Source organism: Quercus lobata, chromosome 1, assembly GCF_001633185.2.
Source record: "Quercus lobata isolate SW786 chromosome 1, ValleyOak3.0 Primary Assembly, whole genome shotgun sequence".
Taxonomy (NCBI): domain Eukaryota; kingdom Viridiplantae; phylum Streptophyta; class Magnoliopsida; order Fagales; family Fagaceae; genus Quercus; species Quercus lobata.
In genome coordinates this window covers 9902707-9928282 of record NC_044904.1, presented here as the reverse complement: position 1 = coordinate 9928282, position 25576 = coordinate 9902707, and the positions used below count along the sequence as shown (strand labels likewise).

Below are 25576 nucleotides of genomic sequence, written 5' to 3'. Positions count from 1 at the left end.
TATATATTTTAAAACTATTATAGGTAAAATTCTATTACTTGAATTTCAAAAGATTTAAAATTTGATTTTTTTAGGTAGTTACAATATATTGCTAATTCTGCAGTTCGAACTCTTTCCTCTCTAAACTTTTAAGCACTCAGGGCACAGGGAGGTGTCAATTCAGTTACACATCCCTTGGCAATTCTTTTTTCTTTTTTAATACAAGACAAAAATTCTATTCTATCATAATCTAAGTGTATATGTATGTGGAACTCCTTTCTGGAGACTTGAACCCCGACCCTTATCCCCCACACTCCATAAACACTTATACTTGTGGAATAACTATTGCGCCAAGGGTACGTGGTGATGTCCCTTTGGCAATTTTAGATTGTGGAATTGTACAACCTTAGATCTTAATTTCATTAACTAATTTAATTGCTTTAAACTATCATTAATTACTAGAATCAAAGTGGGATTACAACCCCATTAACTTGAAATAAATATATTGAACGTTGACTTCCTACCATATATGATTTGAAAATCAATACACGGGTAAAAAAGAGGTATATAATGATTAAAAAAAGTCGCAATTATTTATCTTAATTACACATTTTTCATGTTATTTGCGTATAGTGGATATTAATTTGGTTAATTATTATTGCACATAGTTAGTTACACAACTTGTAAAATCGTGTTTTGATAGTTGTAATTGTGAAGTAGTGAAAGGGCCTGTTTGGTATACATGTTCAAACACATGTTTTCAATTTTTAAATAACATTATACATATTTTCATATACTTATTCACCTACACGTATTTCTAAAAAAAACTGAAAACTGTTATTTAAATACACATACCAAACGGGCCCATATTTTGAAAACATGATTTCACAATTTTTAATTTAAAATCGTGTTTTCAAAATATAATTTCAGCATTTATGTACGTACATATTGTGTATGATAACAATTATAGTAGTGATTTATATTCTCAAAAAATTATTACTTACAATTAATTTCATTGCAAAATTTATCTATTTGCTCAAGCAGATGCAAATTTTGTGTGGATAAGAATCAAAGTTTCCCTCATGTGGATGTGGAATTAATAAGAACATTATTACTTCTATTTATGTCATTTCATTGCTTATCTCTATTATGTGGTGGTTATCATTCTTCAAATGCGTCCACTAAGGTTTGTGATTTGACACTCCCAAGCTCTTGTGAGCTTGAACACATGTCAAGAAATGGTTGGTTACATTTGATATAGCAATTGGCACTACTAAATTAACTAATGGGATTCTGTAACGTAACCTCAATCCCTACACTAGCATACACCTGATCATAATTGATTTGTACTGACAATGATGAATCGGCGTCGTTTCAGTGAACACTAGAGGGTGCAAATCATACGATGCCGTTTGGTTCCCCAGTATCGTAGTTCTGGGAAAAGGACAAACATTTGCGTGGCATTAGTTTTAAGAAAGTCTTGCATGTGAATATTAGTACCTAACTTCTGGTATACGTTTTCTAGAGAGAGTTTTTTTTTTTTTTTAAGTGTGTGTGGCTCACACTCTTGTGGTGTGGCTTGCTTTTAATGTAAAATGCCTTCTGAGCCAACAAGGTTTGGCAAACCTAATTTTTGTTAGCGTTAAAATTTAAAAAGCAGTATCTTTTCACAAAAATAATCATTTTACTAGTTTCTTTTAGTTAATTAAAAATTTATCTACATATATTCTAATTAGCTCAACTAATAAAATTTATAATTGTTGAATATGGATTTGTGTTCGAATCACACCTAAATAAGACAGAAATTAATTGATTTTTTTAACATGAAAGTCAAACATAATTGGTTTCCTATTAGTAAATGAATGTCATATATTTAAATTCTATCATTTTCAAATATTATTTTGATTTCATCGTTGATGTCACAAACATTGTTTGACACAAATGACTCATAAGATTAAAAGACCTTATGCGTGTCTGAAGTTTAAAAATGCCCATCTCATTTAAATTGACAAGTACAAATTAAAGAGAATATAAGAAGGTAAAGGTATTGAAACTTCATCATTTATTGATAGACTTGACAAAATTGGACCTAAACCCATTAACTCGACCAGTAGAAAAAACAAGTTAACCTATACCCAACCCATTGAAATGTCGAGTTGGATATGGTCAACCTGTACCCAATCAGTTCTTTAAATAAGAGATTTTTTAATTAAAAAAATGTTTTTATTTATTTATTTAAAGGTAATATGTAAAGTTAGATGTTCTCTTTTGGTGGAAAGAGTAAAATCAATTTTTTGAACTCTCTATTATGGCATGCAATCTCTTAAGTTAGATGTTCTCTTTTGGTGGAAAGAGTAAAATCAATTTTTTGAACTCTCTATTATGGCATGCAATCTCTTAAGTATTTCTATAATCAAAGTTGTTTTTAAACCAATCTTTAACACTGATTCACAATATTTAGTTTTTTTTTTTTTTTTTTTTGAGATAAACATTTAGTATTTATGGTAAACTTAAGTATGTGTGTGTGTATATATATAGAGAGAGAGAGTATTTTTTTTGTTCGTTTTTATGGTGATAATATCATTCGTGAACTATAAATTTTGTAAACTTAAGATATATATGTTGTTTAAATTTAACAAAAACAATATGACTTTTCTTGCAACCTATTAAAGATAATCTATTTATGAGCCAAACCTGATCTGACTCGTAACTTGATCAACCCAATCTGATTGTGACCTGTTTGACACATCTATTCGTTGATCTACAACGCACAGATCGAGATGCAAGGGAAAGCATTCCATGAGCAACTTCCGGCGGTATATGTCCAACTCACCAAGTTCACGCAAAAGAAAGACTTTCTTTTGGTTGTGAATTGTGAATTTGTGTTGCTACACGTTACCTTTGTCCAAAAGAATGTTTGACTTTTGATTTTTCAATGAAACCGTTTTCTTTTTCCTCACAAAGAAAAATATTGTATCAGTCCCTAATGTCGTTGAAGTACATTTCCTTTTTAATCAACTTAACTGCTACGTTGATGACAAAAAAAATATAAAAATAAAGAAAATAAAGAAGAAAACAGACATTTGCCTTCTCTAGCATGTTAGAAGTTAGAACTTCAAAAATAGGGAGGTTCGCCCCTCTAAAAACATTATTGCATATAAAAAAGTGAAAATTTAAAGAGTTACATCTTCTTAATATAAGATAAGAATGGCAGTGGAGATTTACTATGATTTTAAGCTAAAACAGCCCTGTAGCAGAATTGAACTATAGTTTCTGATGAGACAAGAACTTATTTAAATCAAACTTCGTCCAAAGACAACAGATTCTCTCTTTTTTTTTAAAAAAAAAGATATATTTATTATTTATTATTGATTTAATTTTTTTTTTTTTAATTTTAGAGAAAGGACTCAAATAGATTAAACTGCACATTACAAACCAAAATATTCATTGTCCTCTAGTAGTCTTGTTTATTTCAAAATTCCATTTAACTAAAATATTCTACTTCACCTTGCTAAATTTGTTTGATTTAAACATACCTGGATTAGTTTCCATTCAGTTTCATTCTTGGTTGAATCAAAATCAGTTTCATTTTGGCCTTCAGAGTTCAGTCATCACACAATACCCCGAGCTTGTCTGATTGGCGAGAAAAATATAACTCTTCCATCATTTTAGCAAGTTATGTTATCATCAAGAAAAAAGGTTTAGACACCACTATCAACCATTTTCCATGAGAGAAATAGTTTCCAACAAATTTTAATTACTATTTTAATAGGACTACGAGTAAAACATTGAGATTAATTCCTTGCAAAAAATTGTGGTAAACAACATTGAGATTAGTTTTTTAACCGCTTCACTTCTCTATAACTCCACAGAACCAAATGGAACATTAAACGTTTTAGATATAGCCACCGAACGTGAACATTCACCAAAACAGGTAAATATCAGCAATATCATGCAGGCACAGTGCAAACTGTGCACTCTTGAATGACCAAAATGATGTGACATATATTACCATTAAGAAAAATACTGCTATTCAAATGCCTCTACACAAGCTATATCAAATACATGCACATTAGGGTTTGCTACATCAAAAAATTTTGACAAGGAACTTTGAGACAGAATTTCCCCCCTTTTACAATTATAATATATGTACAGGATCAGAGTTGGTCATCATAACTCGGTGTTGGGGTTGTTTCCAGCAAGGATAAGAGAGATTTCCAACCCACGGCTGAAAGCCTGGTTAAACATGAGGCGGGTTTGGAATGTTGATACAAACGGAAACCATGAAGAGAAAGCAACAGGAATGAATATCAGCATCCCCATCCCCGCATCATATAAACGTGCAAGTGAACGAATTGATTTCCATAATCCCACCTTTTTCACAATTGGCTTCCAAGCTGCAGCAATCTGCAAATCATAGTATAATTCCATGTTAACGTGTGTAAAAAAAAACTGGTGGCACTAATATTATCTAATGTAAAATAGAAAACAATTACAAGTCTCCAAACAAATGATGGAAGCTTAGAAATTGGTGGCAAATTGCAAGGGCCAGATTTGTGTAGAAATGAGTCTGGAGTCACAAAAACCCAAAAAAAATTGAAGATAATCCTTATAATTGGGAAAATTAACAATATTACAAATGCATTAGGTGACCAGCATTACACACTGTCTGATTTAAGTAAACCACGGGAACAGTCTTTCCTCGTGGTCTGTTGTGCAAATGATTCATATAGTTGCTTCTATACAGGAAGAATATAAAACATTCAAACATAGTTTTGGAATTCTGATTCTGCCCAAAACATTGATTTTTCTTACCAGAGAGAGAGAGAGAGATTTAGATAAATGAAAATAACAAAGATAACTTAAACTTACAGAAAGGATTCCCCATCCAGTGGGAACAAATGCTAAGATGCATGCAAATATGTCAGGGATTGACAAATTTGTTAAAGCAACTGCGACAGCTAAACCAGCAATTGCCAACAAGAAGGAGAGGCCTTGGATGAAGCGCAACAAAAGCTGGAAATTGACTGAGATCTTTTGGCTGAATGTGAAAACCTGTAAAACCAAAGATGAAATGAAGAGTTCAAATCACAGATAACATAAATTTGGAAGTAGGGAGTCCAGCACTCAAGTTATAAGTTTTATTCCAAACCTTGAAAAGAATTATGAGCACAGCTAGCACGATCCATGACAGGCCATACACCTACAGATATGCACGAACAATGACATATGAACTGTTAAATGTCTCAATTATGTCCAAATTCTAAATTTTAAAGGTGTATCAAATATTAAACAGTATGGGAAACGAAGAACAGTTAGTTGACAAATGACAAAAGATTTACAAATTGCATTTTACAATAAAATTAACTGGCAAAAGTAGGTTCATAAGATGCCAGCGAATGAGAGAAGCAGTGAAAACTATATCAACTAATGAAGAGAGCCGTTACCGTCAATGATGTATCTGATCCTTGCAGATGCAGCTTGTATACAATGCCATACTGGAAGATAAAAAATCTTAGACTCAGAATAGTTTCAGCTATTCTTCCTCCCAATGTCCGAATATGTATCTGTAGATTCAATATATTTGGATCAACTGAAGGGGGAAAAAAAGTTGTGGTGGCAAAATAACGATGACACATAATAAAAAAGCATATGAGTTCAGTGGTCAAGAAGACACAACTTGGATGAGCCTGAGTAGCATCATAGTGACTGGTGCTCAAACAGGACGAATGACCCCACTGAAATGTTCACAACGGGTATAGTCGACCAAAAGAAGTTGATACAAACCAAAATAAATAAAACTTTGTTTAAGAATTTACTACCTGAAGATCTTTTACCAGAAATCCTATTATTTAGTTAACTTTTAGTGTCCAGCTTATTTGATTAGCTTTTAGCTTTATGCACAATTTTTTAAAACCTCATTTTTTTCTCACTTTTTTGAAGTACAAGTATATTTTAGCACTCTTTCAACAAAAAGCTAAATAAGCTGATGCCAATCGTACACTCAATACATAAGTTAGTAATGACAATCCAGCATGTTCCTTTCCTAAAAAAAAATTTTAAGCTTAACCTTATAACAAATATTTAAGCTACTGCAAGCTCTCTTTACCCACAAGCGTATAGCTTATGTTTGGTGTTAGTGTGTTTGTGATCGATATAAATTGCCTTAAAGGATTAAGTTTTTGGGAGAAACAGAGTACAAGAGTATTAAATTTAAAGGTCCAAAAAGGAACTCTTACTTTTCTTCTATCTCTTCATTTTTTATCCCTCCCATCTAATCACAATAAAATTATTTATTAATTTTATCTGTAAGTTAGACAATCACCCAATGGGTCTTGCATGACCTAACCCTCTACCAACCTCTTACAAGTGGAAGAGGTGCCATTTCAGCTAAAGTTCATTGGCTCATCAAATCACTCTATAATAATTCATCCAATCCAATCAATGCATAATGAGAATACTAAAATCTTGCTAGACTTACTCTAGTTATTTTTATATTAGATTGTTATAATTTAACAATAGCATAGGGGTATTCTTGTAATCTAGGCATATCACTTTAATATAAATATGTGCTGAGGTGAAAGAATGATTGATTAAGCCATAAACCCATTCTGTCTCTCTATCTCTCTATTTTCCTCTTCCTTTTTCTTCTCTCTTAACCATAATCCTTCATACTTTACAACTCAACATGATATCAGGGCATCCTGATCCAACCCTAAAAATGCATTAAAGCAATCTAGAGATCCTCGTCAGATGACAGCGGTGTGCTTATATCAGTTTCAACACAATCACCAAAATCTGACAACCATATAATCTGAGTCGCTGGACTCCCAAAAGTTTTCAATGATTTTTCCCAAATTTTTTTGAAGCTATTTGATGTGTGTTTGTGTTAATTACACACAGATATATGGGTAGTGTTAATTACACACCATTTCCCACACACATCCTGTACACAGGTGAATTTGAACTGAAATCATGAGTTGAAGACACTTTTGGGTCATTTGAGCTAGAGCTTATTGGCATTAGAGAGACATTACTACCAATGAAAAAAGAAAAGTAAATCCAAGCTTCCCAGCTTGGATATCAAATACAAAATAAATCCAAGAACAGATGCAATACCAGCTCTTCATCCCACCAAGCTTCCCAGCTTTCTTCTCCCTTCACTCCAATTCCACCTCTGTAAAGAAGCCAATTTGTCCAATCTTTGAAATCCTCTACAACTCTAAAAGAACAACATATATTTTAGTCAATGAAGTGGAGTAGACTTCAATTTCAGAAAAGATGAAAAAAAAATACTTACTTCTGCCACTCAAACCCAGACGGATTGAACAAATAGGGAGCAAAAAGCCATGAAAGAGCCATAAACCAACTGCTAATTGAAAGAAGAATGTACCCAATTGCACCACCATCATTATATCCATATGCTAGGTACACTATCAACAAAAGCACAACTTCAAATCTGAAGACAAGAGGATGAACATCATTGGACATTCCAATTTGAGTATGCACACTTTGTAGAAAAAATGGAAAAAATAGAAATTGCATAAATTCCAACATAGTTATGGTTTCTAAAAAATAAAATTGAAGCCAAAATACAACATCAACAACAAAGCCTTAGCCCTAGAATTTTTTGGTCAATTATGGATCCTCAAAAGTCTAATTGGAGTCAGCCACATGTATACCTCTCCATCATTCTATACCATAAAAAATTATACTTCCTGTTGGCTCCTGAATTAGCATTTCCTTCTTACTACTTCTACTCATGTTATGGTCTTCCTCCACCTCTTTTAGTAAGTCTTTCCCTATTACTAAGGAGAAATGTTGGCATATTATTGACAAAAATCCATGCTCAAAAATATAATTACTACATAAAATTTAAAAATCTCCCAAGTTTCTTGGATAGAACCGCTAGTATATGACAATGCACTGCCACAAAACAGATAAACACACACACACAGAGACAGAGCCACACCCTTTAACAAAATGACTGCGGGAGTAAAGCCTGTAGTTCTCGGCAAATTTGATATGGCGGACAACAAATCCCCTACCAGTTGCTTTGTACTGTTGAGAAATAAAAGTTAATTTAACTATTAAATTCACCATGAAAAATTAACTGAAAATTAAAAGAGTGCAGGAACAAACCCCAGCACCACCATGAAGAATAGTCCGACCAAAGTAATGAGTTCTCGTGCCCAGAGAGAATGTAAAGAATATGGTACAAAGCTGAAACTGCATTGTGACAAAACTGACAATGGCCTGCAGCAGTGATGGTAAAATTGCAAAAAAAAAAAGGTAAAAAATATTAATCCAACTAAGAGTAGAAAAACAAAACACTCAGCAGAAGGTTAAGTCTGTCTTCAAACAGAATGTCCACTTAATAAACATACATTTTTTTTTGGGCAATCTAAACATAACACAACATTATTCAGGCTACACTTTATCTGTATTAGCGACAATCATCTAAACAGTGACAATTCAGTAAGACATTATTTTATTTATTTATTTGTTCAAATTAATTTTGTTATTGATTATTCATTAGATACATTTATTTTAGACTACTTTAAAAAAAAATAATAATATTATTCATTAAATTTCACTCAGAATCAAAATAAATCAAAACAAGGAAATTTAATAAGATTGCAACTGCATTCCTTATAACCTACATTTATTTGATATTTTATACACACCAAATTGGAAAGATAATCAAATTCAATACTATTCTAATGTTAAGACCTATGCTTGAAGACTGCTCTGCTTTCCAACATACAGCTCTCCAAAAACCTATAGAATACATTGATTATCAAGATTTTGAAGATACACAATCAGACCATTTTTCTGGAGCTCAGATGAGACAGAGCAACTAATAGTGACACGATTCATCTATTATTCAAACTCACTCTACCTAATTACAAAGTATTTGTTGGACAATATGGACATAAAACTCAGAAATATAGCCCCAGTAGAAATAGATCCAACAATTAGATTTTATTTTCCTCACTTCCTTTCCATGTAAGTGTATACAAGATCACATGATGCCAAGACCATGCAAATCTCAGGGGCATAAACAAAGTTTCTAGCCTATGGTAGGGATATAGTTCAAAATCACAATTATAAGATATAAAAGATTAATTTCAGCACAAAAACACAAAAATCTTGCACTTACAGCTCCATTGCATGATGCAGAAAACAGCTGAGAATCTTTCGTAATATAATGAAATATAATTGTAAATATATAGGAATGATATATGAAAACATACACACGTTGCAGTACAAGTTGTTAAAAGGACAAATAAATACATGTAGGATAAGCACTTACCTTTAAGAAACCCTGCTCCAAGATGAAACCCAAAATCATTGGCACGGCAGTGAAAATACCAATTTGAAAGAGGAACTGTGTGTTTAAAGCAGCACTCAGGGCAGTGTTCTGCAATATCTGAGCTCTCTCTTCAATGGCTTCACCAACTCCAGATAGTGCCTGCAACACAATCATATCACAGTTACCTAAAACCTAATTGAGAATAAAAATCAACCACAAAATCTATTTGAGAGAGAGAGAGAGAGCGAGAGAGAGATTGAGCAAGTAGTACCACCCCACCCAACCCCTTAGTAATTTGTGCCAAGGTCCAGATGGTACATAATGCTTCAACATCAGAATGTACTATAAATATGTATTAAAAGAAGCAATATATTCACCATATAAGATTGAAACAGGAATCCTTTAAGCATGCATATCCTTCTAGCATTGGCATATAAAATATTTTCTTAGTAGACTGGAAAAGACACAATACAACAAAGTATATTTTCATAAAATATTTATGTATACCAAGCATTGTTCTTATGCCAACAACAAGTAGCATATGTGATAGAATTATTATCATCACTTCCTAAATTGTGTATTGGATTGGGAATTGTGGTCACTAGTATTTTGTTTGTTTGGTGTCTTGTGAGTAATGTCTAGTTCAATGATAGATATGTTATCTTGTTGGAAAGGACAATTTGTCAAGAGAATCAATGAGGAAACTTGGGAAGCTATTTCATTGTGCTTAATGTGGTGTTTTTGGACAGAAAGGAATACTGTTTTGAGGGAACAAGTCACATTCAATGAAGTTGAATCTCTTATATTTGAAGACTATATATGTGTGGACTTCAGCCTTCATTGTGTTTTCTACCTCAAACTTGCTAGAGTTCTTGGATAACTTGGATTTTCTGTAACTTACCTTTTCTTTTTCGCTATTCCTGTTGGATACCTGCCAAGGGCAGGGGTTTTGAGGTTCATAGTTAATTATCACTCCCTATCTGCTTCTAATGGCACGTTTTTCCTGTGAAAATTGGCGTGGCATTCAAAGTTCCCAACTAGGGTGGCCTTTTTTTTCTTGGGCTGCTTCTCTAGGGAAGATTTTATCCACTGACAATCTCTGAAAAAGAGGTATTATTGAATTGGATTGGTGATGCATGTGTAAAAGGTGTGGGGAGTCTATGGACCACCTTCTTCTTCATTGTCCAATAGCTTACGAGCTTTGGACAATGGTGTTTTGTTTATTTGGGCTCCAATGGGTTATACCAAAGAGTGTTATCAATTTGTTCGTAGCTTGTCAGGGATCTTTTGGAAGGCATAGAAATATTGCCTTTTGGAAGGTTGTGCCACATTGCATCATAAGGTGCCTTTGGTGAGAAAGGAATGATAGAAGTTCTGAGAGTTGTGAACGATCCTTTACGTTAAAGCCTTCTTCCTCCGTACCTTGTTAGATTGGAGTGTTGCTTTTCATCCTTCTTGTTTTTCTCTTTTAGAATTGGTTGAGCATTTTAGATTGAGAGCTCTTTGTAATTCTCCCTGAGAACACCCCCAGTGTACTTAGTTTTGTTTTTATTAATATAATTATTCGTTACTTATAAAATTTAAATTAAAAAAAAAAAAAAAAAAAAATCTACAAGGGTTGTGCATCTTTTTGCACTTTTTTAATGATGTTACTACTTTAAATGAAAATTGTAGCAATCGAACACACAGGTCATACAGACAGAAGCATGGCATAATTTTAGAGAAAATAAAGCACAATACAGTTGTCACAAGAGATGATTAAAATCCAGCATACCAAATATGCCCTCCCATAAAGGAAAGCGTATACAGTCAGCACCGTTAGCTGCACAAACAAAAAAAATGGACTTTATCAGAGATCAGTAAAAGTACCCTACATATGATATAAGTATCATGGAACTTTCAATTCATTGTCTGAATGCAGCTATCTTGCTTTGAGGCAAATGCCTCTTTTGCTTACTTTTTTTTTATTTAATTTTTACACTTGAGTATGAAGCAATGGGCAATAAGAACATCAAATCTTCATTGTATAATGTCAAAGTATTTCTAAATATTTTGTGCATAACAAAATATCCCTTTCACAAATGAAAAAGATAGCACATGGTACAAAAATTATAAACAGGCTCAACTTGACCGGATATCTTTACTCAACTCAACTGAACCATAACCGTCTCTAATAAATTAGCATTGCTATAGATCCTCATGAACTAATAGGGATAAGACACTCATATATTTTTCCTGCTAGTCAATCCTAAATCTTTCAGATTGAGAAGCAATGCTCTAAAGTTTCAATTTGGAGTAACCTGCGATCTAGTCCCATCAACTAACACAATATCATTTGCAAAAATCCAAAAGCCATACACGTGATCTCATCCTAAAGCGATCTAGAAAAACTCTAATGCAATGAGATAAGGACTTGATCTTTAATGTAACCTATTATGATTCCAGCACCCCCCAAAAAAGAAAATGTAACCGATTATGATAAGAAACCTGCTTGTAATACCTTAACTAGTTCTTGTACTATCACACTAATGTACTACAGACAACTTCCCCTCTTATCCAAATTCCACCACATTGCTTCTCTAATGAAAAAAAAAAAATCAAAAACAAAAAAAGAAATGAAATATGAATGAAAGGTGCACATTACGAAACAAAACCACATAAGGATCCTAATTTCAATAAGAAATAAAAAAAAAAAAGAAAGCAAAAACTGAAAATCATAATGCTAAAGGAAATGAAGTATTTGTGAAAACAAGTTAGTTAACCAAAAAAAAAAAAAAAAAATTTAAAATAGGAGTCCTAAGAAACTATGGAGCTCAAGTTGCGTTTAAAAATCACATTAACCATTTTAAACTTCAATCCGCCCAACCAACACTAATTACAACAATAATAAGCCATGGTTGACATAAGACACAAATAGCATACCATAGTACAAACGTAGTATCCAACAGTGGTATAGTAAAATGACATCATCCTAAAGAAATCAAGGAGCTGCCCAAGCCTGTATACATCACGACTAAGAACTTGTTCACCATTACCACCAGCAACCTTCCCTTCAAATAGAGCAATCTGATTGAGCCCAACATCTCTTCCTTTTCCAACCTGTAAAATTGTATTAGAAAATTACATGCCATTTATGCATCAAGTGAGGAAATCAGCATATCTACCTGGATATACTCATGATGAGTAATATTTCCTTGGCGTAAAGTTGAATTGAATCCTGCATTTTAACACCATAACTGAATAAATCAAAGCCTATCGGGGTGCTAGGAAGATAAATATCAAAGAAATTTGAGCTCAACTCAGCATAATTCTGTTATAACAGTGATTATATAAATTACTGTAAGAAGTGTAGTAGTAGAGTGGTTATAAGGTCCATAGAGCAGGAGAAACACCAAATAGTATGCATTGACAACAATAAAACATCCAAAAGATGAGAGCTTCATATAAGAGAGAGAACAGTGAATACAATATCCTAAAATTTCCATGAGGAGAACCAAAACCCTTTCACATCTTCATTCATAGAAAGACATAACACCTGATTGGTTGGAAAACAAATAACTATTCACTTTGGAGGCCAAAGACTAAGGGCTCCATGACTATGAAAAAAAAACAAAGAGATATCTACTCCAGAAGCAGTGATGTACGTGTGGAGGTCTATGGGAACCATTGATCAAATTGCTTTCATGACTGAATCTTGGTTGCACAGGTACAAAGGGTTTGAATGATTGATAAGGGGTTCTAGAGAATCTCCAGTTGTGCAACAGTTGCCAGCAAGTTCACGCAAGTTCACAGGTGGCTTGAGTTGGGATTTTTTTAAGTGTTTGGGTTGCTTTGGTTTCAGTTTGGAATTTTTTATAAACCGATGAACCTGAACCAACACAGCTTTTTTCATATATGTGTATTGCTTTTATTGGTGCTCTCGTTACACTTTATACCAAGGTCTTAAATTTTGTTCCGGCGGCCACTCCAGATTGGTTACTGGAATGGAATATTTTGGTATCGATGTATACTAGCGCACTGTTTCAGGATTCTGCACCAGATATATATATATATATATATATAATCTTATTTTATTTAGTTATTTATGAGTATATGTATATCACTTATTACTATATACCATATTTTGTGTTTCTTTTTCCTTTTTTTCCCTTATGCCAACCATCACATCAAAGTCAAATTAAATTTCGACTTGTCTTACCACTCTCTACGCATGTTCACACGACTCCACCCGCACTTGTCCTTTCAACTTTTTCTTCCTCACCCTTTAATGTATTTACTTCTTTCTTTTTCTTTTTTCCCTTACCACTAGTGCACTACTCTCCAGACTTTCCAACACTTTCTTCTTCCTTCGTATCAGTTCAAACTTCAAAGTTTCAGTTTATTTGTTTCAGCTTCTCCTATCTTCGGCCAACATCAACCACTTAAAGCTTTCATTTTTTTTTTTTTGGTAGCAGATCTGGTTCTTAGCTTCAATTTGTGAAATGTTTCTTTCATTATTTTCTCTTCACCTTTTTTTCCAAAATTTCACTCACTGAAAAGCTGAAACATTTGTTTTCAAGTTCTTTCAAGTTCCAGTCCAGTGCACCCATTTCACCCGAAACACCAAAATCTCGCCTGGAATGCTGGTGTAGGCTGGAATATAGGGCAAGACGGAACAGGTGGGTCACTTGCACTAGTCTACCTACAGGAACAAAAAATTCCATCCGGAACAGAACGGAATTCAAAACCCTGCTCTATACATCACAACCCATCCAAAAATTTGAAACCTAAACTGACTCAAACCCTATAACATATGAAGATATCTAATTCTAATCTCGGCATTTTCTCATTTTCAATCTTTAGTCTCTACCACCATCAATCCTCTCTCTCTCTCTCTATATATATGTATGTATGTATGTATGTGTGGGTATATCTATATATATATATACATATATATAATTTTTAAGGCTGTTATTTCTACTTTGTTAGCTTAATGTCTTAGATATTTCATATTTGGGTGAAAACTTAATCCTTGTTAGTTTGATGCATTTTTATTCTTTTGTTTTCCATTCTCTTTTCAATTTTATCAATAATGGGTTGGTTTGGGGTGGTAATTTCCCAATCTGATGATGTTGGTTTGGATTGAAAATGCCCCCAAAACAAACCAACCCAACTTGTTCACTGTTCTACTAGCAAGATTTCCTGGCCTATGTTAGATACTATGGTTTCCAGCAGATTGGACATGAGAAGTAATCCCCACGCATTTAGTGGGTGTGGAGTGGGATTTTAGTGAGAAAAACAGTAACTACTGAGCTGGACAATCTATCTACAGCAGATGATGTGGCTAAGGCGAGTTTTATGAATGGGCTTAAGTTAAATGGGGCTATCAACTCATTATTGAAATAAACCCTAACACAACTTAAACACGGAGGCAAGAAAGTTTGTTCAAAAGGATGCAAGAACTGCCAATAAGCTCAAGTATCACGAATTAAGCAAGATTAATGGAAAAAATATGTGGTGAATCCCACAATCAATGCTGTGGAGGAAGGGATTGGGAAGTGGGCTGCAAGCCTATTGGCTAAGTTCTAGACAAGCCGGGTGGTTGCCTCCCCTTCAGAAGTGTCCTCAACAATGCGGTGGTTGTTTGGTTGCTGCCATTATTCTTGGTCAAGAGGTCAGTTGAGATTCTATGGAGCCAATCAAGCAGGGTACTAGTCTTCTCCATGGAGAATGGCGTGTACTTATTCACATTCGCTGATACTCAAACCAGAGTTTTCGTCTTAGAAGCAAAAATTTGGAACATTGCCAATAAGCCTCTCATCATATGCAAGTGGTAGCCATGTATGCAACTCTTGAAATTGTCCTTATCTAAAGTCCCTACTTGGATTAAGATAGTTCCATCTCCCTGTCAAATATTGGAACTTGCTTGACTGATGTGGCTAGTGCTAGGTTGCAGGGACACCGACGCAAGTGCGGGTACGATACGGGTATGAGGGTACAAAAATTCTTGAAAAAAAGGGCTATGAAGCGTCAAGGGTACGGTAATTAAACAATTAATTAATTAATATATTTAGGTATATTTTTAAATATTTTTAGACAATATATGTTTATTTTAGGACTTAAATTAAGTAATAACAGAAAATAAGTACAATAACATGAGAAAAATGTTGTCTAAAATATAATTTTTGTTCCATTACTAAACCCATAAGACAAATAAAACCAAAAAAAAAAAAAAATACTAAACCCAGTACAAGCATATGGAGATAAACATAAAACCCAAAAAAAATAAAAATAAAAATAAACCTATAAAATATGTAAATAATGCGTGTAAATAAGTAAACCCAATACATGCATAAAGAGATAGGACAAGACTTAGGTACAGTACTTAGGTGTTATTCTTTAGGTTCCTCTCCTAAAATTCTATCATGGCTTTTTTTTCATGAGATGGAGTTTATTTTATAGTTAAGTGGTCATATGGCAGAATCTTAAGAAAAAAACCTAAGGAACAGCACCGAAAGTACTCTACATAAATTTTTTCCTAAGGAGATAAACATAACAAGCATATAAGTAAAGCCAAACTAAAAAGAGAGAGAGAGAGAGAGAGAGAGAGTTGAAAGACCAAAAGACAAAGAACTCAAAACCTGTAGAGAGAGAAATGGCAGAGGGAGAGAGAAGGAGGTTTGGGGTCGCTGAAGGCTGGGGTTCTTGTGTCGTTACTCCAAGAAGGCACACAGCACAGATCAGATCAGAGAGAGCAATGGCGGAGGGAGAGAAAAGGAGCTTTGGGGTTGCCGGAGGGGGTTTGGTTGTGGCTAAGAAGGCACATCGCACAGATCAGATCAAAGAACTGAGGGAAAGAGAGAGGGATTGGTCCAAATCCTGTTCTTTTTTTTGTTCTTTTTTCTTTTTTTGAAGTTTTGTTGTGTCTGGGGCCGGAAAGTTCTGGAGTGTTGCGACCGTGTCCGCAATGTACCCATATTTTTTCAAAAAAAAAAAAAAAGAGGATACTCCTCGGGTACAGATTTTAGGTGTGTCTTACCAGTACCCATGTGTTTGTGTCAGACATGGGTACTTGGCCAAAATCACCGTGTCCGTGCAACATAGGGCTAGTGGGGTTGATAAGCCTATATTTGCTGATTTTATTACTACGGCCCAACAAAGTTTAGGCCATACCTATGTGATGGAATTATGGTTAAACGATTAAATTCACCATTTCGTAACTCTTTAAGCTTTTGGGAGAATCTATAATTTATCATGATATTAGTGCCAAGTGATCCTAAATTTGATCCTTGTCTCCATTATACCTTTCGTTTAAAATGTTAAAAATATCAAGTCTAGTTCAACTTGAAGTTGTCTTTTCCCCCTTTTCTAGAAGGGTTAAAATCAGAAGTGCGAAGGGGCCAGTTCTGGCACAAGTGAATAGAGGAGCTCACCATAAGTATCCATAGGCAGATTTCTAAATCTGTCCAATGTCATGGCAATTACCAAAAGAATGATAAGTGATTTAACTAATGTAGCATCCAGCAAAATGCAATCTGAAATAGAAGTGCTTCAGCCTATGCAATGGAAGCTCAACACAATCAAGGTTTGAATGTCCGACATAATGAGAAGGCTTAGCAGACCAAATGTCCCCCATACAACAGTTAAGCGACCATTTCACCCTTAAAATAGTTGATAACATCCTTGAAATGATTGATTTTACTCATCACTAGTGTTAAATGAGAAACATCACAATGACAAAATAAATGGAACTAAACAAGTACAACAGCTTCTTTGTAAAAGAAGAGAGTAATACCTGCAAAGATATCTTCACTAATATTGATAACACGAGAGGCCTTGCTAATACCACCCCTCGTTATGTGGAAAACTCTGTCAAAAACATCCGGATGGCCATAATGCATACGAATCCTGAATAATAATTATGATGTTAATACCAAAAAAATGAAAATATACAGGGAGCCAATTAAATTGCCAGCATAATTCAAATGAACTTACTTTAATGGATTTGCCAAAACACGTTGACCCATAGTCACAAAACTACCTTCCTGATTTGACATGAATGAAGCTAGAGAAGAGACACTGTACGTTGATAAAAATAATTAAAAGAAAGAAAATATGAAGAAAATGAAATGCTACCAAGAAATTTAAAACAAACAAGGATTTAATGAAAATCTACCTTCCAGTAAATACATGTTCCCTGACACCAAGAATAGTAGGAGGACGAATACCATGATCAGAACTAAATTCTTCAAGAAGATTTCTCATCTTCAAGGCTTCCTCAAAATAATTATCCTAAAGTAAAAATATTAAGTAACATTACAACCAATCAGAGCCGGTTAAATAAATAAATTACATAGACACAAACGCGAACTAATGCAGATAGAGCTTCATAATAAGCATGACAGATGAGGAATATGGCAAAATCATAAACTGCTTATAGTAAACCAAAATTAACAGAAACAGATACTTATTATGAAGTTACATAAAATGTGGAACACTGTGTAACAAGGAATGTGTGCAACTTTTGAATGTGAAATGATGAGGTACACTAGGAGTACACTTTTTTCACTGGAAATTAAAATGAGATAAAATGTTCATAATTTTAATTTAATTTTTTCCAAAAACTTAGTGATACATATAAGATATTAAACTAGGGGTAAAGCTACCTACCAACCACTGCTCCCAAATCCTGTAGAAGTGGGGATGCTTGTGAACTATGTATGCTGTTTTTTTTTTTTTTTTTTTTGATATGTAACGTAAGAAATTTTATTTTAAAAAACCAACCAAGTACGCTAGAAGTGTACTACAGTGGCACAAATCAAGAACCCATATTACAACAATCAATAAGATCGGGGAGAGAAAAACAAGAATAGGAAGGCAAAACTAAACTCCACTCAAGGAGAGTACAGAAAAAGAAAAACTTAGAGTACGTTTGGTACACTGAATGGAGATTACGATAGGAATTGTAATCTTTGTTACTAGTAATAAAATGTGTTGTAATTCAATAACTAAACCTATTCATTAGTTTGGTTGTGAATTATAACATTAGAATGAAACTTAACATTTATTTTAGGAAACATCTTACTTATACAATTATATTTTCTTAATTTTTTTTTTTTTTAAATTTAAGAGAGATATGTGTTATTTTTTGTGATTTTTTATTTTTATAATTGTTAGATGTATATGGAAAGTTTGTTTATTTGGAAATATATTAAGTTTTGAAATTATTGCATTTACTAAGGAATAGCTAATACAACCTTTTAAAGAGAAATAGTTATTCTTCATTTTAAAGAATAGTTATTCATAAGGAATGACTATTCCTTATAATAAAAACATAACCAAACTAAAGAATAACTAAATCCTAGGAATAACTATTACATTACAGCATCTATTACAGTCTACCAAACATGCCCTCAATGTCAATAATAGACCATTCACAATCCTCAAAGCATCTAGCATTCCACTCCCGCCACAAGCACCAAAACAAGCAATGTGGCACAAACCTCCATAAACCTATATTTCAATGTCTACCAAACTTCCCCTGTCAAGAAGCTAACAACTCACTAACTTAGTGATACATATAAGATATTAAACTGGAGGTAAAGCTACCTACCAACCACCGCTCCCAAATCCTGTAGAAGTGGGGATGCTTGTGAACTATGTATGCTGTTTTTATTTATTTATTTATTTTTTGATAAGTAACGTAAGAAATTTTATTTTAAAAAACCAACCAAGTACGCTAGAAGTGTACTACAGTGGCACAAATCAAGAACCCATATTACAACAATCAATAAGATCGGGGAGAGAAAAACAAGAATAGGAAGGCAAAACTAAACTCCACTCAAGGAGAGTACGGAAAAAGAAAAACTTAATGTCAAGAATAGACCATTCACAATCCTCAAAGCATCTAGCATTCCACTCCCGCCACAAGCACCAAAACAAGCAATGTGGCACAAACCTCCATAAACCTATATTTCGATGTCTACCAAACTTCCCCTGTCAAGACGCTAACAACTCACTAACTTTATCCGGCATAGCCCAATGTATACCGAACAAACAAAAAACCATAGACCACAACTCATATGCTATAGGACAATGAAGAAGAAGATGATCCACCGATTCCCCACACCTTTCACACATAAAACACCACTCTAGCACTGCAAGATGCCTCTTCCAAAGATTACCCGTAGTTAAGATTCCTTTGTTCACTACCGTGAACTCTTTGTGCTTCTCCTGTTTTTCTTTTTTAATAATATTCTCTTCTTACTTATCCAAAAAAAAAAAGATTTTACCTAAGGCAACAGTCCAAGAAAAGAACGGTACTCTAGGAGGAACCTTTGATTGCCACACCATTTTCCAAGGAAAATCAATGACAGAAGAAGGAGATAAAGTGATAGAAGCCTCAAACCTCAAAACCTCTCGTCATTGCTGGCTTCCAGCAAAGTTTGTCATCACCAACACCCCTCACATTCGTGGAATAAAGCACCACCCAAAAAAGATCAAATGATTCTGACTCCTAATCTTGTGGTGGACGATGAAACTAAATGTCCCAATGAAGCCTCCCATTAGAGAAACGCATAAACTCCGACACAAAAAACTCCCTAGTCTGACTAATACTATACAATTTTGGAAATGCTTCCTTAAGAGAACAATCCCTACACCATACATCCTCCCAGAACTTTATCCTAGTACCATCACCCACATCAAACCGAAGAAATTTAGAAAAGTCTAGCCAACCACTTCTAATGGATTTCCGCACACTAACACCATAGGTCCCTAACACTGGTTTGGTACACCAACCACTCACTTCATCCCCATATTTAGCCTCAATGACCTTCCTCCAAAGGGCAACTCTCTCTGTTCCATATCTCCACAACCATTTGCCTAATAAAGCAGAATTAAATCTTCTTAGCCATCAAATCCCTAAACCACCATTCTGCACCGGCATACAAACCTTAGCCCATTCCACCAGAGGAACCTTAGGAGCATCAATACCACTCCAAAGAAAGTCTCTCTGTATTCTTTGTTTTTAATTTTAGTTTGAGTTTTATGCAAAACAATGTAATATAAGCTATTAAATAATTTTAGTTTGATTTTTGTCCAAAAACAATGTAATATAAGATATTAAACTCCAACTATCGTCTTTTAAAAGCATAGACAAAGGATTAAAAGGACCTAAATATTTGAACCAACGAAATTATTGCATTGGAACCAAGTTGTGCCATTAATGAAGCTGTGGAAGATTAATATGCTATTACTTTGCAAATTTGCCTATTCAAGAATTATTTTATTGGGTCCTCTTGTGAAGTCCAATTGAAGTGAAAGTTGTGTCATTTTAATGGTCTAAGTATTGAGTCTTTTAGGTTTAAAATATTTTTTAATTTTGGTTTTTATTTTATTAGTTATGGTCAATTTTATATTTAGGGGCAAATCTGTAATTTCCTCAATTCCTGTGAATTAAGGGTATTTTGGTAATTTAGTTGAGTCTAGTATCTTCTAGGGTATTCTAAGCATCTTAGGTTTATTTTCTTTGGGTGCAAGTTAGTATGAATTAGGTTTCATTTCACCAATCAAACTAGTAGTCCTAGTACTACTAGGAGTCTTATCACTACTAGTACAATTAAGAGTCTTTATACATATTGTGCTCAATGTATTCAAAGGAAGTAAAATGAGTAGATTAATAAAACTATGTGTTTTGAGCAAGAGGGACGTTGGCCTTTGTTGACCTTTTCTCCTTCTCTGTTATATTTATTTTCCTCATTTTTTCCCCTAAAGTTACTGTTCACGGGTACTGTTCACACAGCCCCTGAACAACCCTTATTTCTCTATAATTCTTCTTCTTTCCTCACCCTAAACCCACCACAACTAATAGTAGGCAAATCCCTAATTTGTCCTACATGAGCCTCATTTCAGATCAAGTGTTTCAGAAGACAGTTCCTTAAGGTATTGGTAGTATAGTCAGATAACTATCTGTGAAAACTTCAAAACAGTATTTGTGTTTTATATCTCTGCTAAAATCTGGATGCACATGGCATATAATACACTCAACACAAAATCAACAAGTGAGCTCATTCAAATTTGTGCAAGAGAGATTTATGGTACACCATGAACACACTTGCCGGTGTATGAATAAATAAAAGTTAGATGTAACACCTGTGGTTGCATCCCTCAAAAAAGTAAAGGTCACAGATGTAACAAATATATCCCTTTGGACCCCACTTGTAGTTATATCAACATAACTCTGGATTAACTATATATCTTTGCAATTAATCTATTACGACAGTAATACTATTCTGTAGAAGAGTTGAAAGTGGAGTAAAAATGTGGGAGGTGTGTTGACCATAATCTCAAAAATGTGCAAGATAGAACTCTTAGCAGGCCCTGCAAGTCATGAGCCCTGCTTAGCATGGTATATTTAACATAAAAGTGATAACAACTTCAAAGCATCATAAATCTTCCAAGAGAAACAAAATAGAGGAAAGTTCTCCACTAGCTGACTGCTGACCTTAGTGGCACAACAGCTCTTCTCTCAAATATGAGTAATATACATATAGGGATGTGCATGGGTCGGGTATAGGGGTTTTTTTTTTCAACCCAACCGAACCCTAAGTGAAAATCAAAAGACAGGATGAAGCATGTTAGAAAATCAAAGGCAGCCATATATACAATTATTTATTAAAACTAGCATAGTTAACCATGTCAGTTATCTACCTGCACTTTCATTTTCAGGTATGTATTGAGAAACAAATAAAACTCATCTTTTCAATCCACTTGTAACATGAGACTCCTACAATAAACTTTTTCCATATTCCTACTTAATTTAATTGAACAAATTTTAAAGGGATACAACCAATTAATCACCTGATTCATGTCAATTGTCTGAACTGCATTTCCACGAGTAAATATGATTGCATGGTTTTGGTTCTCCGGTTTTCCTTCACCAAGTTTTGGATTTCCAGGCAATTTTATGGAGTATATCTCCTACAAAATGAGAAAAGCAAACATAAAAAAGGGTCATCAGAAAAATAAAGTAACATCAACAAGAGGACAAACAGGTAGGTCATTTTAAAACTTTAAATTTATTCAAGACTAGGAAAAAGATAAACTCATAAAAGCATAACTTAGGTACTTCAACAATATTACATCTTTGACAAGAGTTTTGGTAAACATAGTGGGGGTGGAAATGTTACACTAAAATTTCAAGAGAACATATGCACCCAATACTCTGAGGTATCAGAAAAATTGACAAAAACCATTGGTCTTAAATGGATGGGTAATTCAGATCATCAATCAACAAAGGAATTGCAAGTCGACCCAAAGCCATCCTACCCAAGGGGGAGACTGGAAAAAAAAAAAAAAAAAAAAAAAAAAAAAAAAAAAGTGGTGAGGGGAGTAATTAGAAAAAAAATTTGAGGTAAAAAGATCAAAAAAAAAAAAATTTAATCATACAACAACAACCAAACCTCAGTCCCAAAATTTTGAGATCAACTATGAATCCTAAACAAACTAGTTAGAAGCAACCAAATGTATTATTATCCATCCTATCCTATCCAAAGTTCTGCTCTCTATTACCACCTTAATTGGAATGGCCTTTTTTACTAATTCTACTAATGTTATTTTGGTTTTCCTCCTTTCTTTTTAATAGGTAAAAAAAAGTAGGAAAAACTAAAATAACATTAGTAGAGTAGAGTAATTATAAAGGTCATACCAATTTTTGTAGTTTTTCCTCTACCTTTGTTTGTTTCCTCAACTTGAATCAATTCATTCTTCCTCACTAGAACATTGATTGCACTCCTCTACTTTTGACCGGACCATCTCAAATGACTCTCCCTTATCTTTTCATCAATAAAGGTCATCCCTATCTTTATGCAAATTTCATCATTCTGAATCCAATCTTTCCTAGTATATCCACATATCCATCATAACATTCTCATTTCACCTACACTCTCTTCATGAGTATGTTCCCTTCTAACAGCCCAACATTCAATACCATAGAGTTTAACTAGTCTTATAAAATTTTCCTATTAACTTAATAGGTATTCTATGATCGCAACACTCCTTATGCACTTTTTCACTGCATCCACCATGCTCTTATACTATGATTAATATTCTCTTCAATTTCTCCATATTTATGAATTATCTTTGTTTCTACTTTTACCAAACTTACATTCCATGTACTTTGTTTTAGTCCTACTTAAATGCTAAAAAACAAGACATGGTACAAGACAACAATTCTTGAAAAATTAGGACACAAAACAGTGGAGATACTACATGCATCTCTTAACATGATTGCTCCCACCCTCCCCCCTCCGCCCCACCACTCCTCTAGTCAACAACAACTTCCTCCACCTCCACCCCTAATACATACACAAGCCAATCCACCTTTTGTTAACTTCCCTAACCTTCCCTTTTTCTTCCCTCCTTCTCAAATCCCTTTCCCACAGCCTTGTTTTTGGCCTAGTCAGTTTGGTCAATACATACCACACCACACGCCGACCCAACCATCCTTACCCCCTCTGAACCCTAATCCTCCTAAGCCGCCACCTTCTTCACAATCCAAGCCTTCACCTTCACATGGGGAAAGGGGAAATTCTGCTTTTTTTTCGCATTGACACAAAGGCCTTCTTCTTGGCTTTTGATGGAGGACGTATGGATTCTTACTCCATTATAGAAAGACGGGGAAGGTACCATGGTTCTATCCGGGTAGGTAGATCAGGATTGGACTGGATCATTGCATGCTTGGCTGAGTTATGCAGTTGGGATTTTAGCAAGCAACATTTTTTCAAACGGTTTCATGAGAATTATAAAATTTTGGAGTGCTCTAGTAGGTTGAATAAGGGTGGCTGTTTTGTGGAAATCTCTGAATATCACAATGGGGCTCGACGTGGCTGCTTGCGTGTTCCAGAAGGTTTTCATAAGGGTGGCTGGGCTTTTCTTGAAAGGAAGTTATGTGAATTTTTCCTTGGTAAACTTGTTTCTAGGCCGGGGAAGGAGGTGGTTGCCGGCGGTGGTAGGTTTGCAAAACCTACCGGTAATCCAAGAAACCAAGTTTGGAAGGACTTTAATGATCACGTGAAATTAGGAAGTGATTTAGATATGGAGAAGCAGTTTCCTAAACTAGCTGGTTCGTTAAACCAGAAGGAGGGATTTGGGGGATTTGATTTTATCCCAAAAACAAATATCTCAACTCACCTTGTTTCTGGAAGGCCAACACGTGTGTCTACTTTGAAGTGGACTAGAGCCCATTTTTCTCTACACATATCAGTGGATCTTGATGGAAGGGGTCAACGTGAGGTGAAGTGGGCCAATTTTGTTCAGCCCAAGTCTGGTTTAAATGATAAAACATCTACTGAACTTGGGCCTGTTAAGCAAGCAGATGGTGGCTCTTTTAAACAGGCCCAAGAGGCCCATTTTGGTGACTTAACCCAGCAGAAATCACAAGGATTGTCACAACACTGTGAGAGTGGAGAGGTATCGGGCTTACCAGTCAGCATCGAGAAGTCAAACTTAGGTTCCGGCGAGATGGGAGAGGAGTTTTCAACCTCCGATGGAGGTTCCGACACGGTGGTGCAGTTGGGTTTTGTTCAGAGGGGTGTTTCCGGCGAGATGGGAGGGGCTTCATTAATTCCCGGCGAACCCAATAGGGCAGTGCAGAAGGTGGTTGCTCCAACGGGCTGTTCAGGTAGTGGCACTGAGGTGGGAGAGGAGTTTTCAACCTCCGATGGAGATTCCGACACGGTGGTGCAGTTGGGTTTTGTTCAAAGGGGTGTTTCCGGCGAGATGGGAGGGGCTTCATTAATTCCTGGCGAACCCAATAGGGAAGTGCAGAAGGTGGTTGCTTCAACGGGCTGTTCAGGTAGTGGCGCCGAGGTGGGGGCTACTTCTGGTATATCAGTTGCCGTCGATCCAGTTACGGGGGGACCGATAAGTGGGGCTGTGGAGGTTTCGCCTATTTTGAGCTCCAATGATCACCCCAGATTAACTGAGGCTGTGTCGGAGTGTTTGACGATACCAGAAAAGAGGACTGAGGTGTCTTGCCATCAGCCTTTACTAGAACATAACAGGTTTTCTCCTATTTCTGAGATAGTTTCGGGTTCTTTTGATGAAGAGACGCTGGTGTTGAATTGGGTCAATCCCACGGAGTCGGATAGGGATGAGGAGGAGCTACAGTTGATGGAATATGTACCGTTGGCTCAATGGGATCCTAATGGGGGTTTAGCGTTAATGACTGAGGAAGTTGTCCCAGTTGATATCTCTGTGGAGGATGATTTGGAACCTTCGGCTTGGGTAAGTAAGAAGGTC

The 25576-nt window shown here is 35.0% G+C and overlaps 1 protein-coding gene across 1 annotated transcript in view; it reads right to left on the bottom strand.

The window, feature by feature from the left end:
* Nucleotides 1-3959: 3959 nt before the first annotated feature.
* LOC115977697 (callose synthase 9) overlaps nucleotides 3960-25576 on the bottom strand; it is a 62100-nt gene continuing 40483 nt past the window's right edge. The window contains exons 37-52 of the mRNA XM_031099728.1: nucleotides 22136-22255; nucleotides 17451-17566; nucleotides 17270-17353; nucleotides 17070-17182; nucleotides 12460-12512; nucleotides 12218-12394; nucleotides 11070-11117; nucleotides 9296-9454; nucleotides 8122-8235; nucleotides 7952-8040; nucleotides 7280-7438; nucleotides 7099-7201; nucleotides 5427-5546; nucleotides 5132-5182; nucleotides 4852-5034; nucleotides 3960-4386 (exon numbers count right to left, since the gene is read on the bottom strand). Of these exons, the coding sequence (XP_030955588.1) occupies nucleotides 4150-4386; nucleotides 4852-5034; nucleotides 5132-5182; nucleotides 5427-5546; nucleotides 7099-7201; nucleotides 7280-7438; nucleotides 7952-8040; nucleotides 8122-8235; nucleotides 9296-9454; nucleotides 11070-11117; nucleotides 12218-12394; nucleotides 12460-12512; nucleotides 17070-17182; nucleotides 17270-17353; nucleotides 17451-17566; nucleotides 22136-22255 (1926 nt within the window). The 3' untranslated portion in view covers nucleotides 3960-4149. The remainder of the gene's footprint in view (nucleotides 4387-4851; nucleotides 5035-5131; nucleotides 5183-5426; nucleotides 5547-7098; nucleotides 7202-7279; nucleotides 7439-7951; nucleotides 8041-8121; nucleotides 8236-9295; nucleotides 9455-11069; nucleotides 11118-12217; nucleotides 12395-12459; nucleotides 12513-17069; nucleotides 17183-17269; nucleotides 17354-17450; nucleotides 17567-22135; nucleotides 22256-25576) is intronic.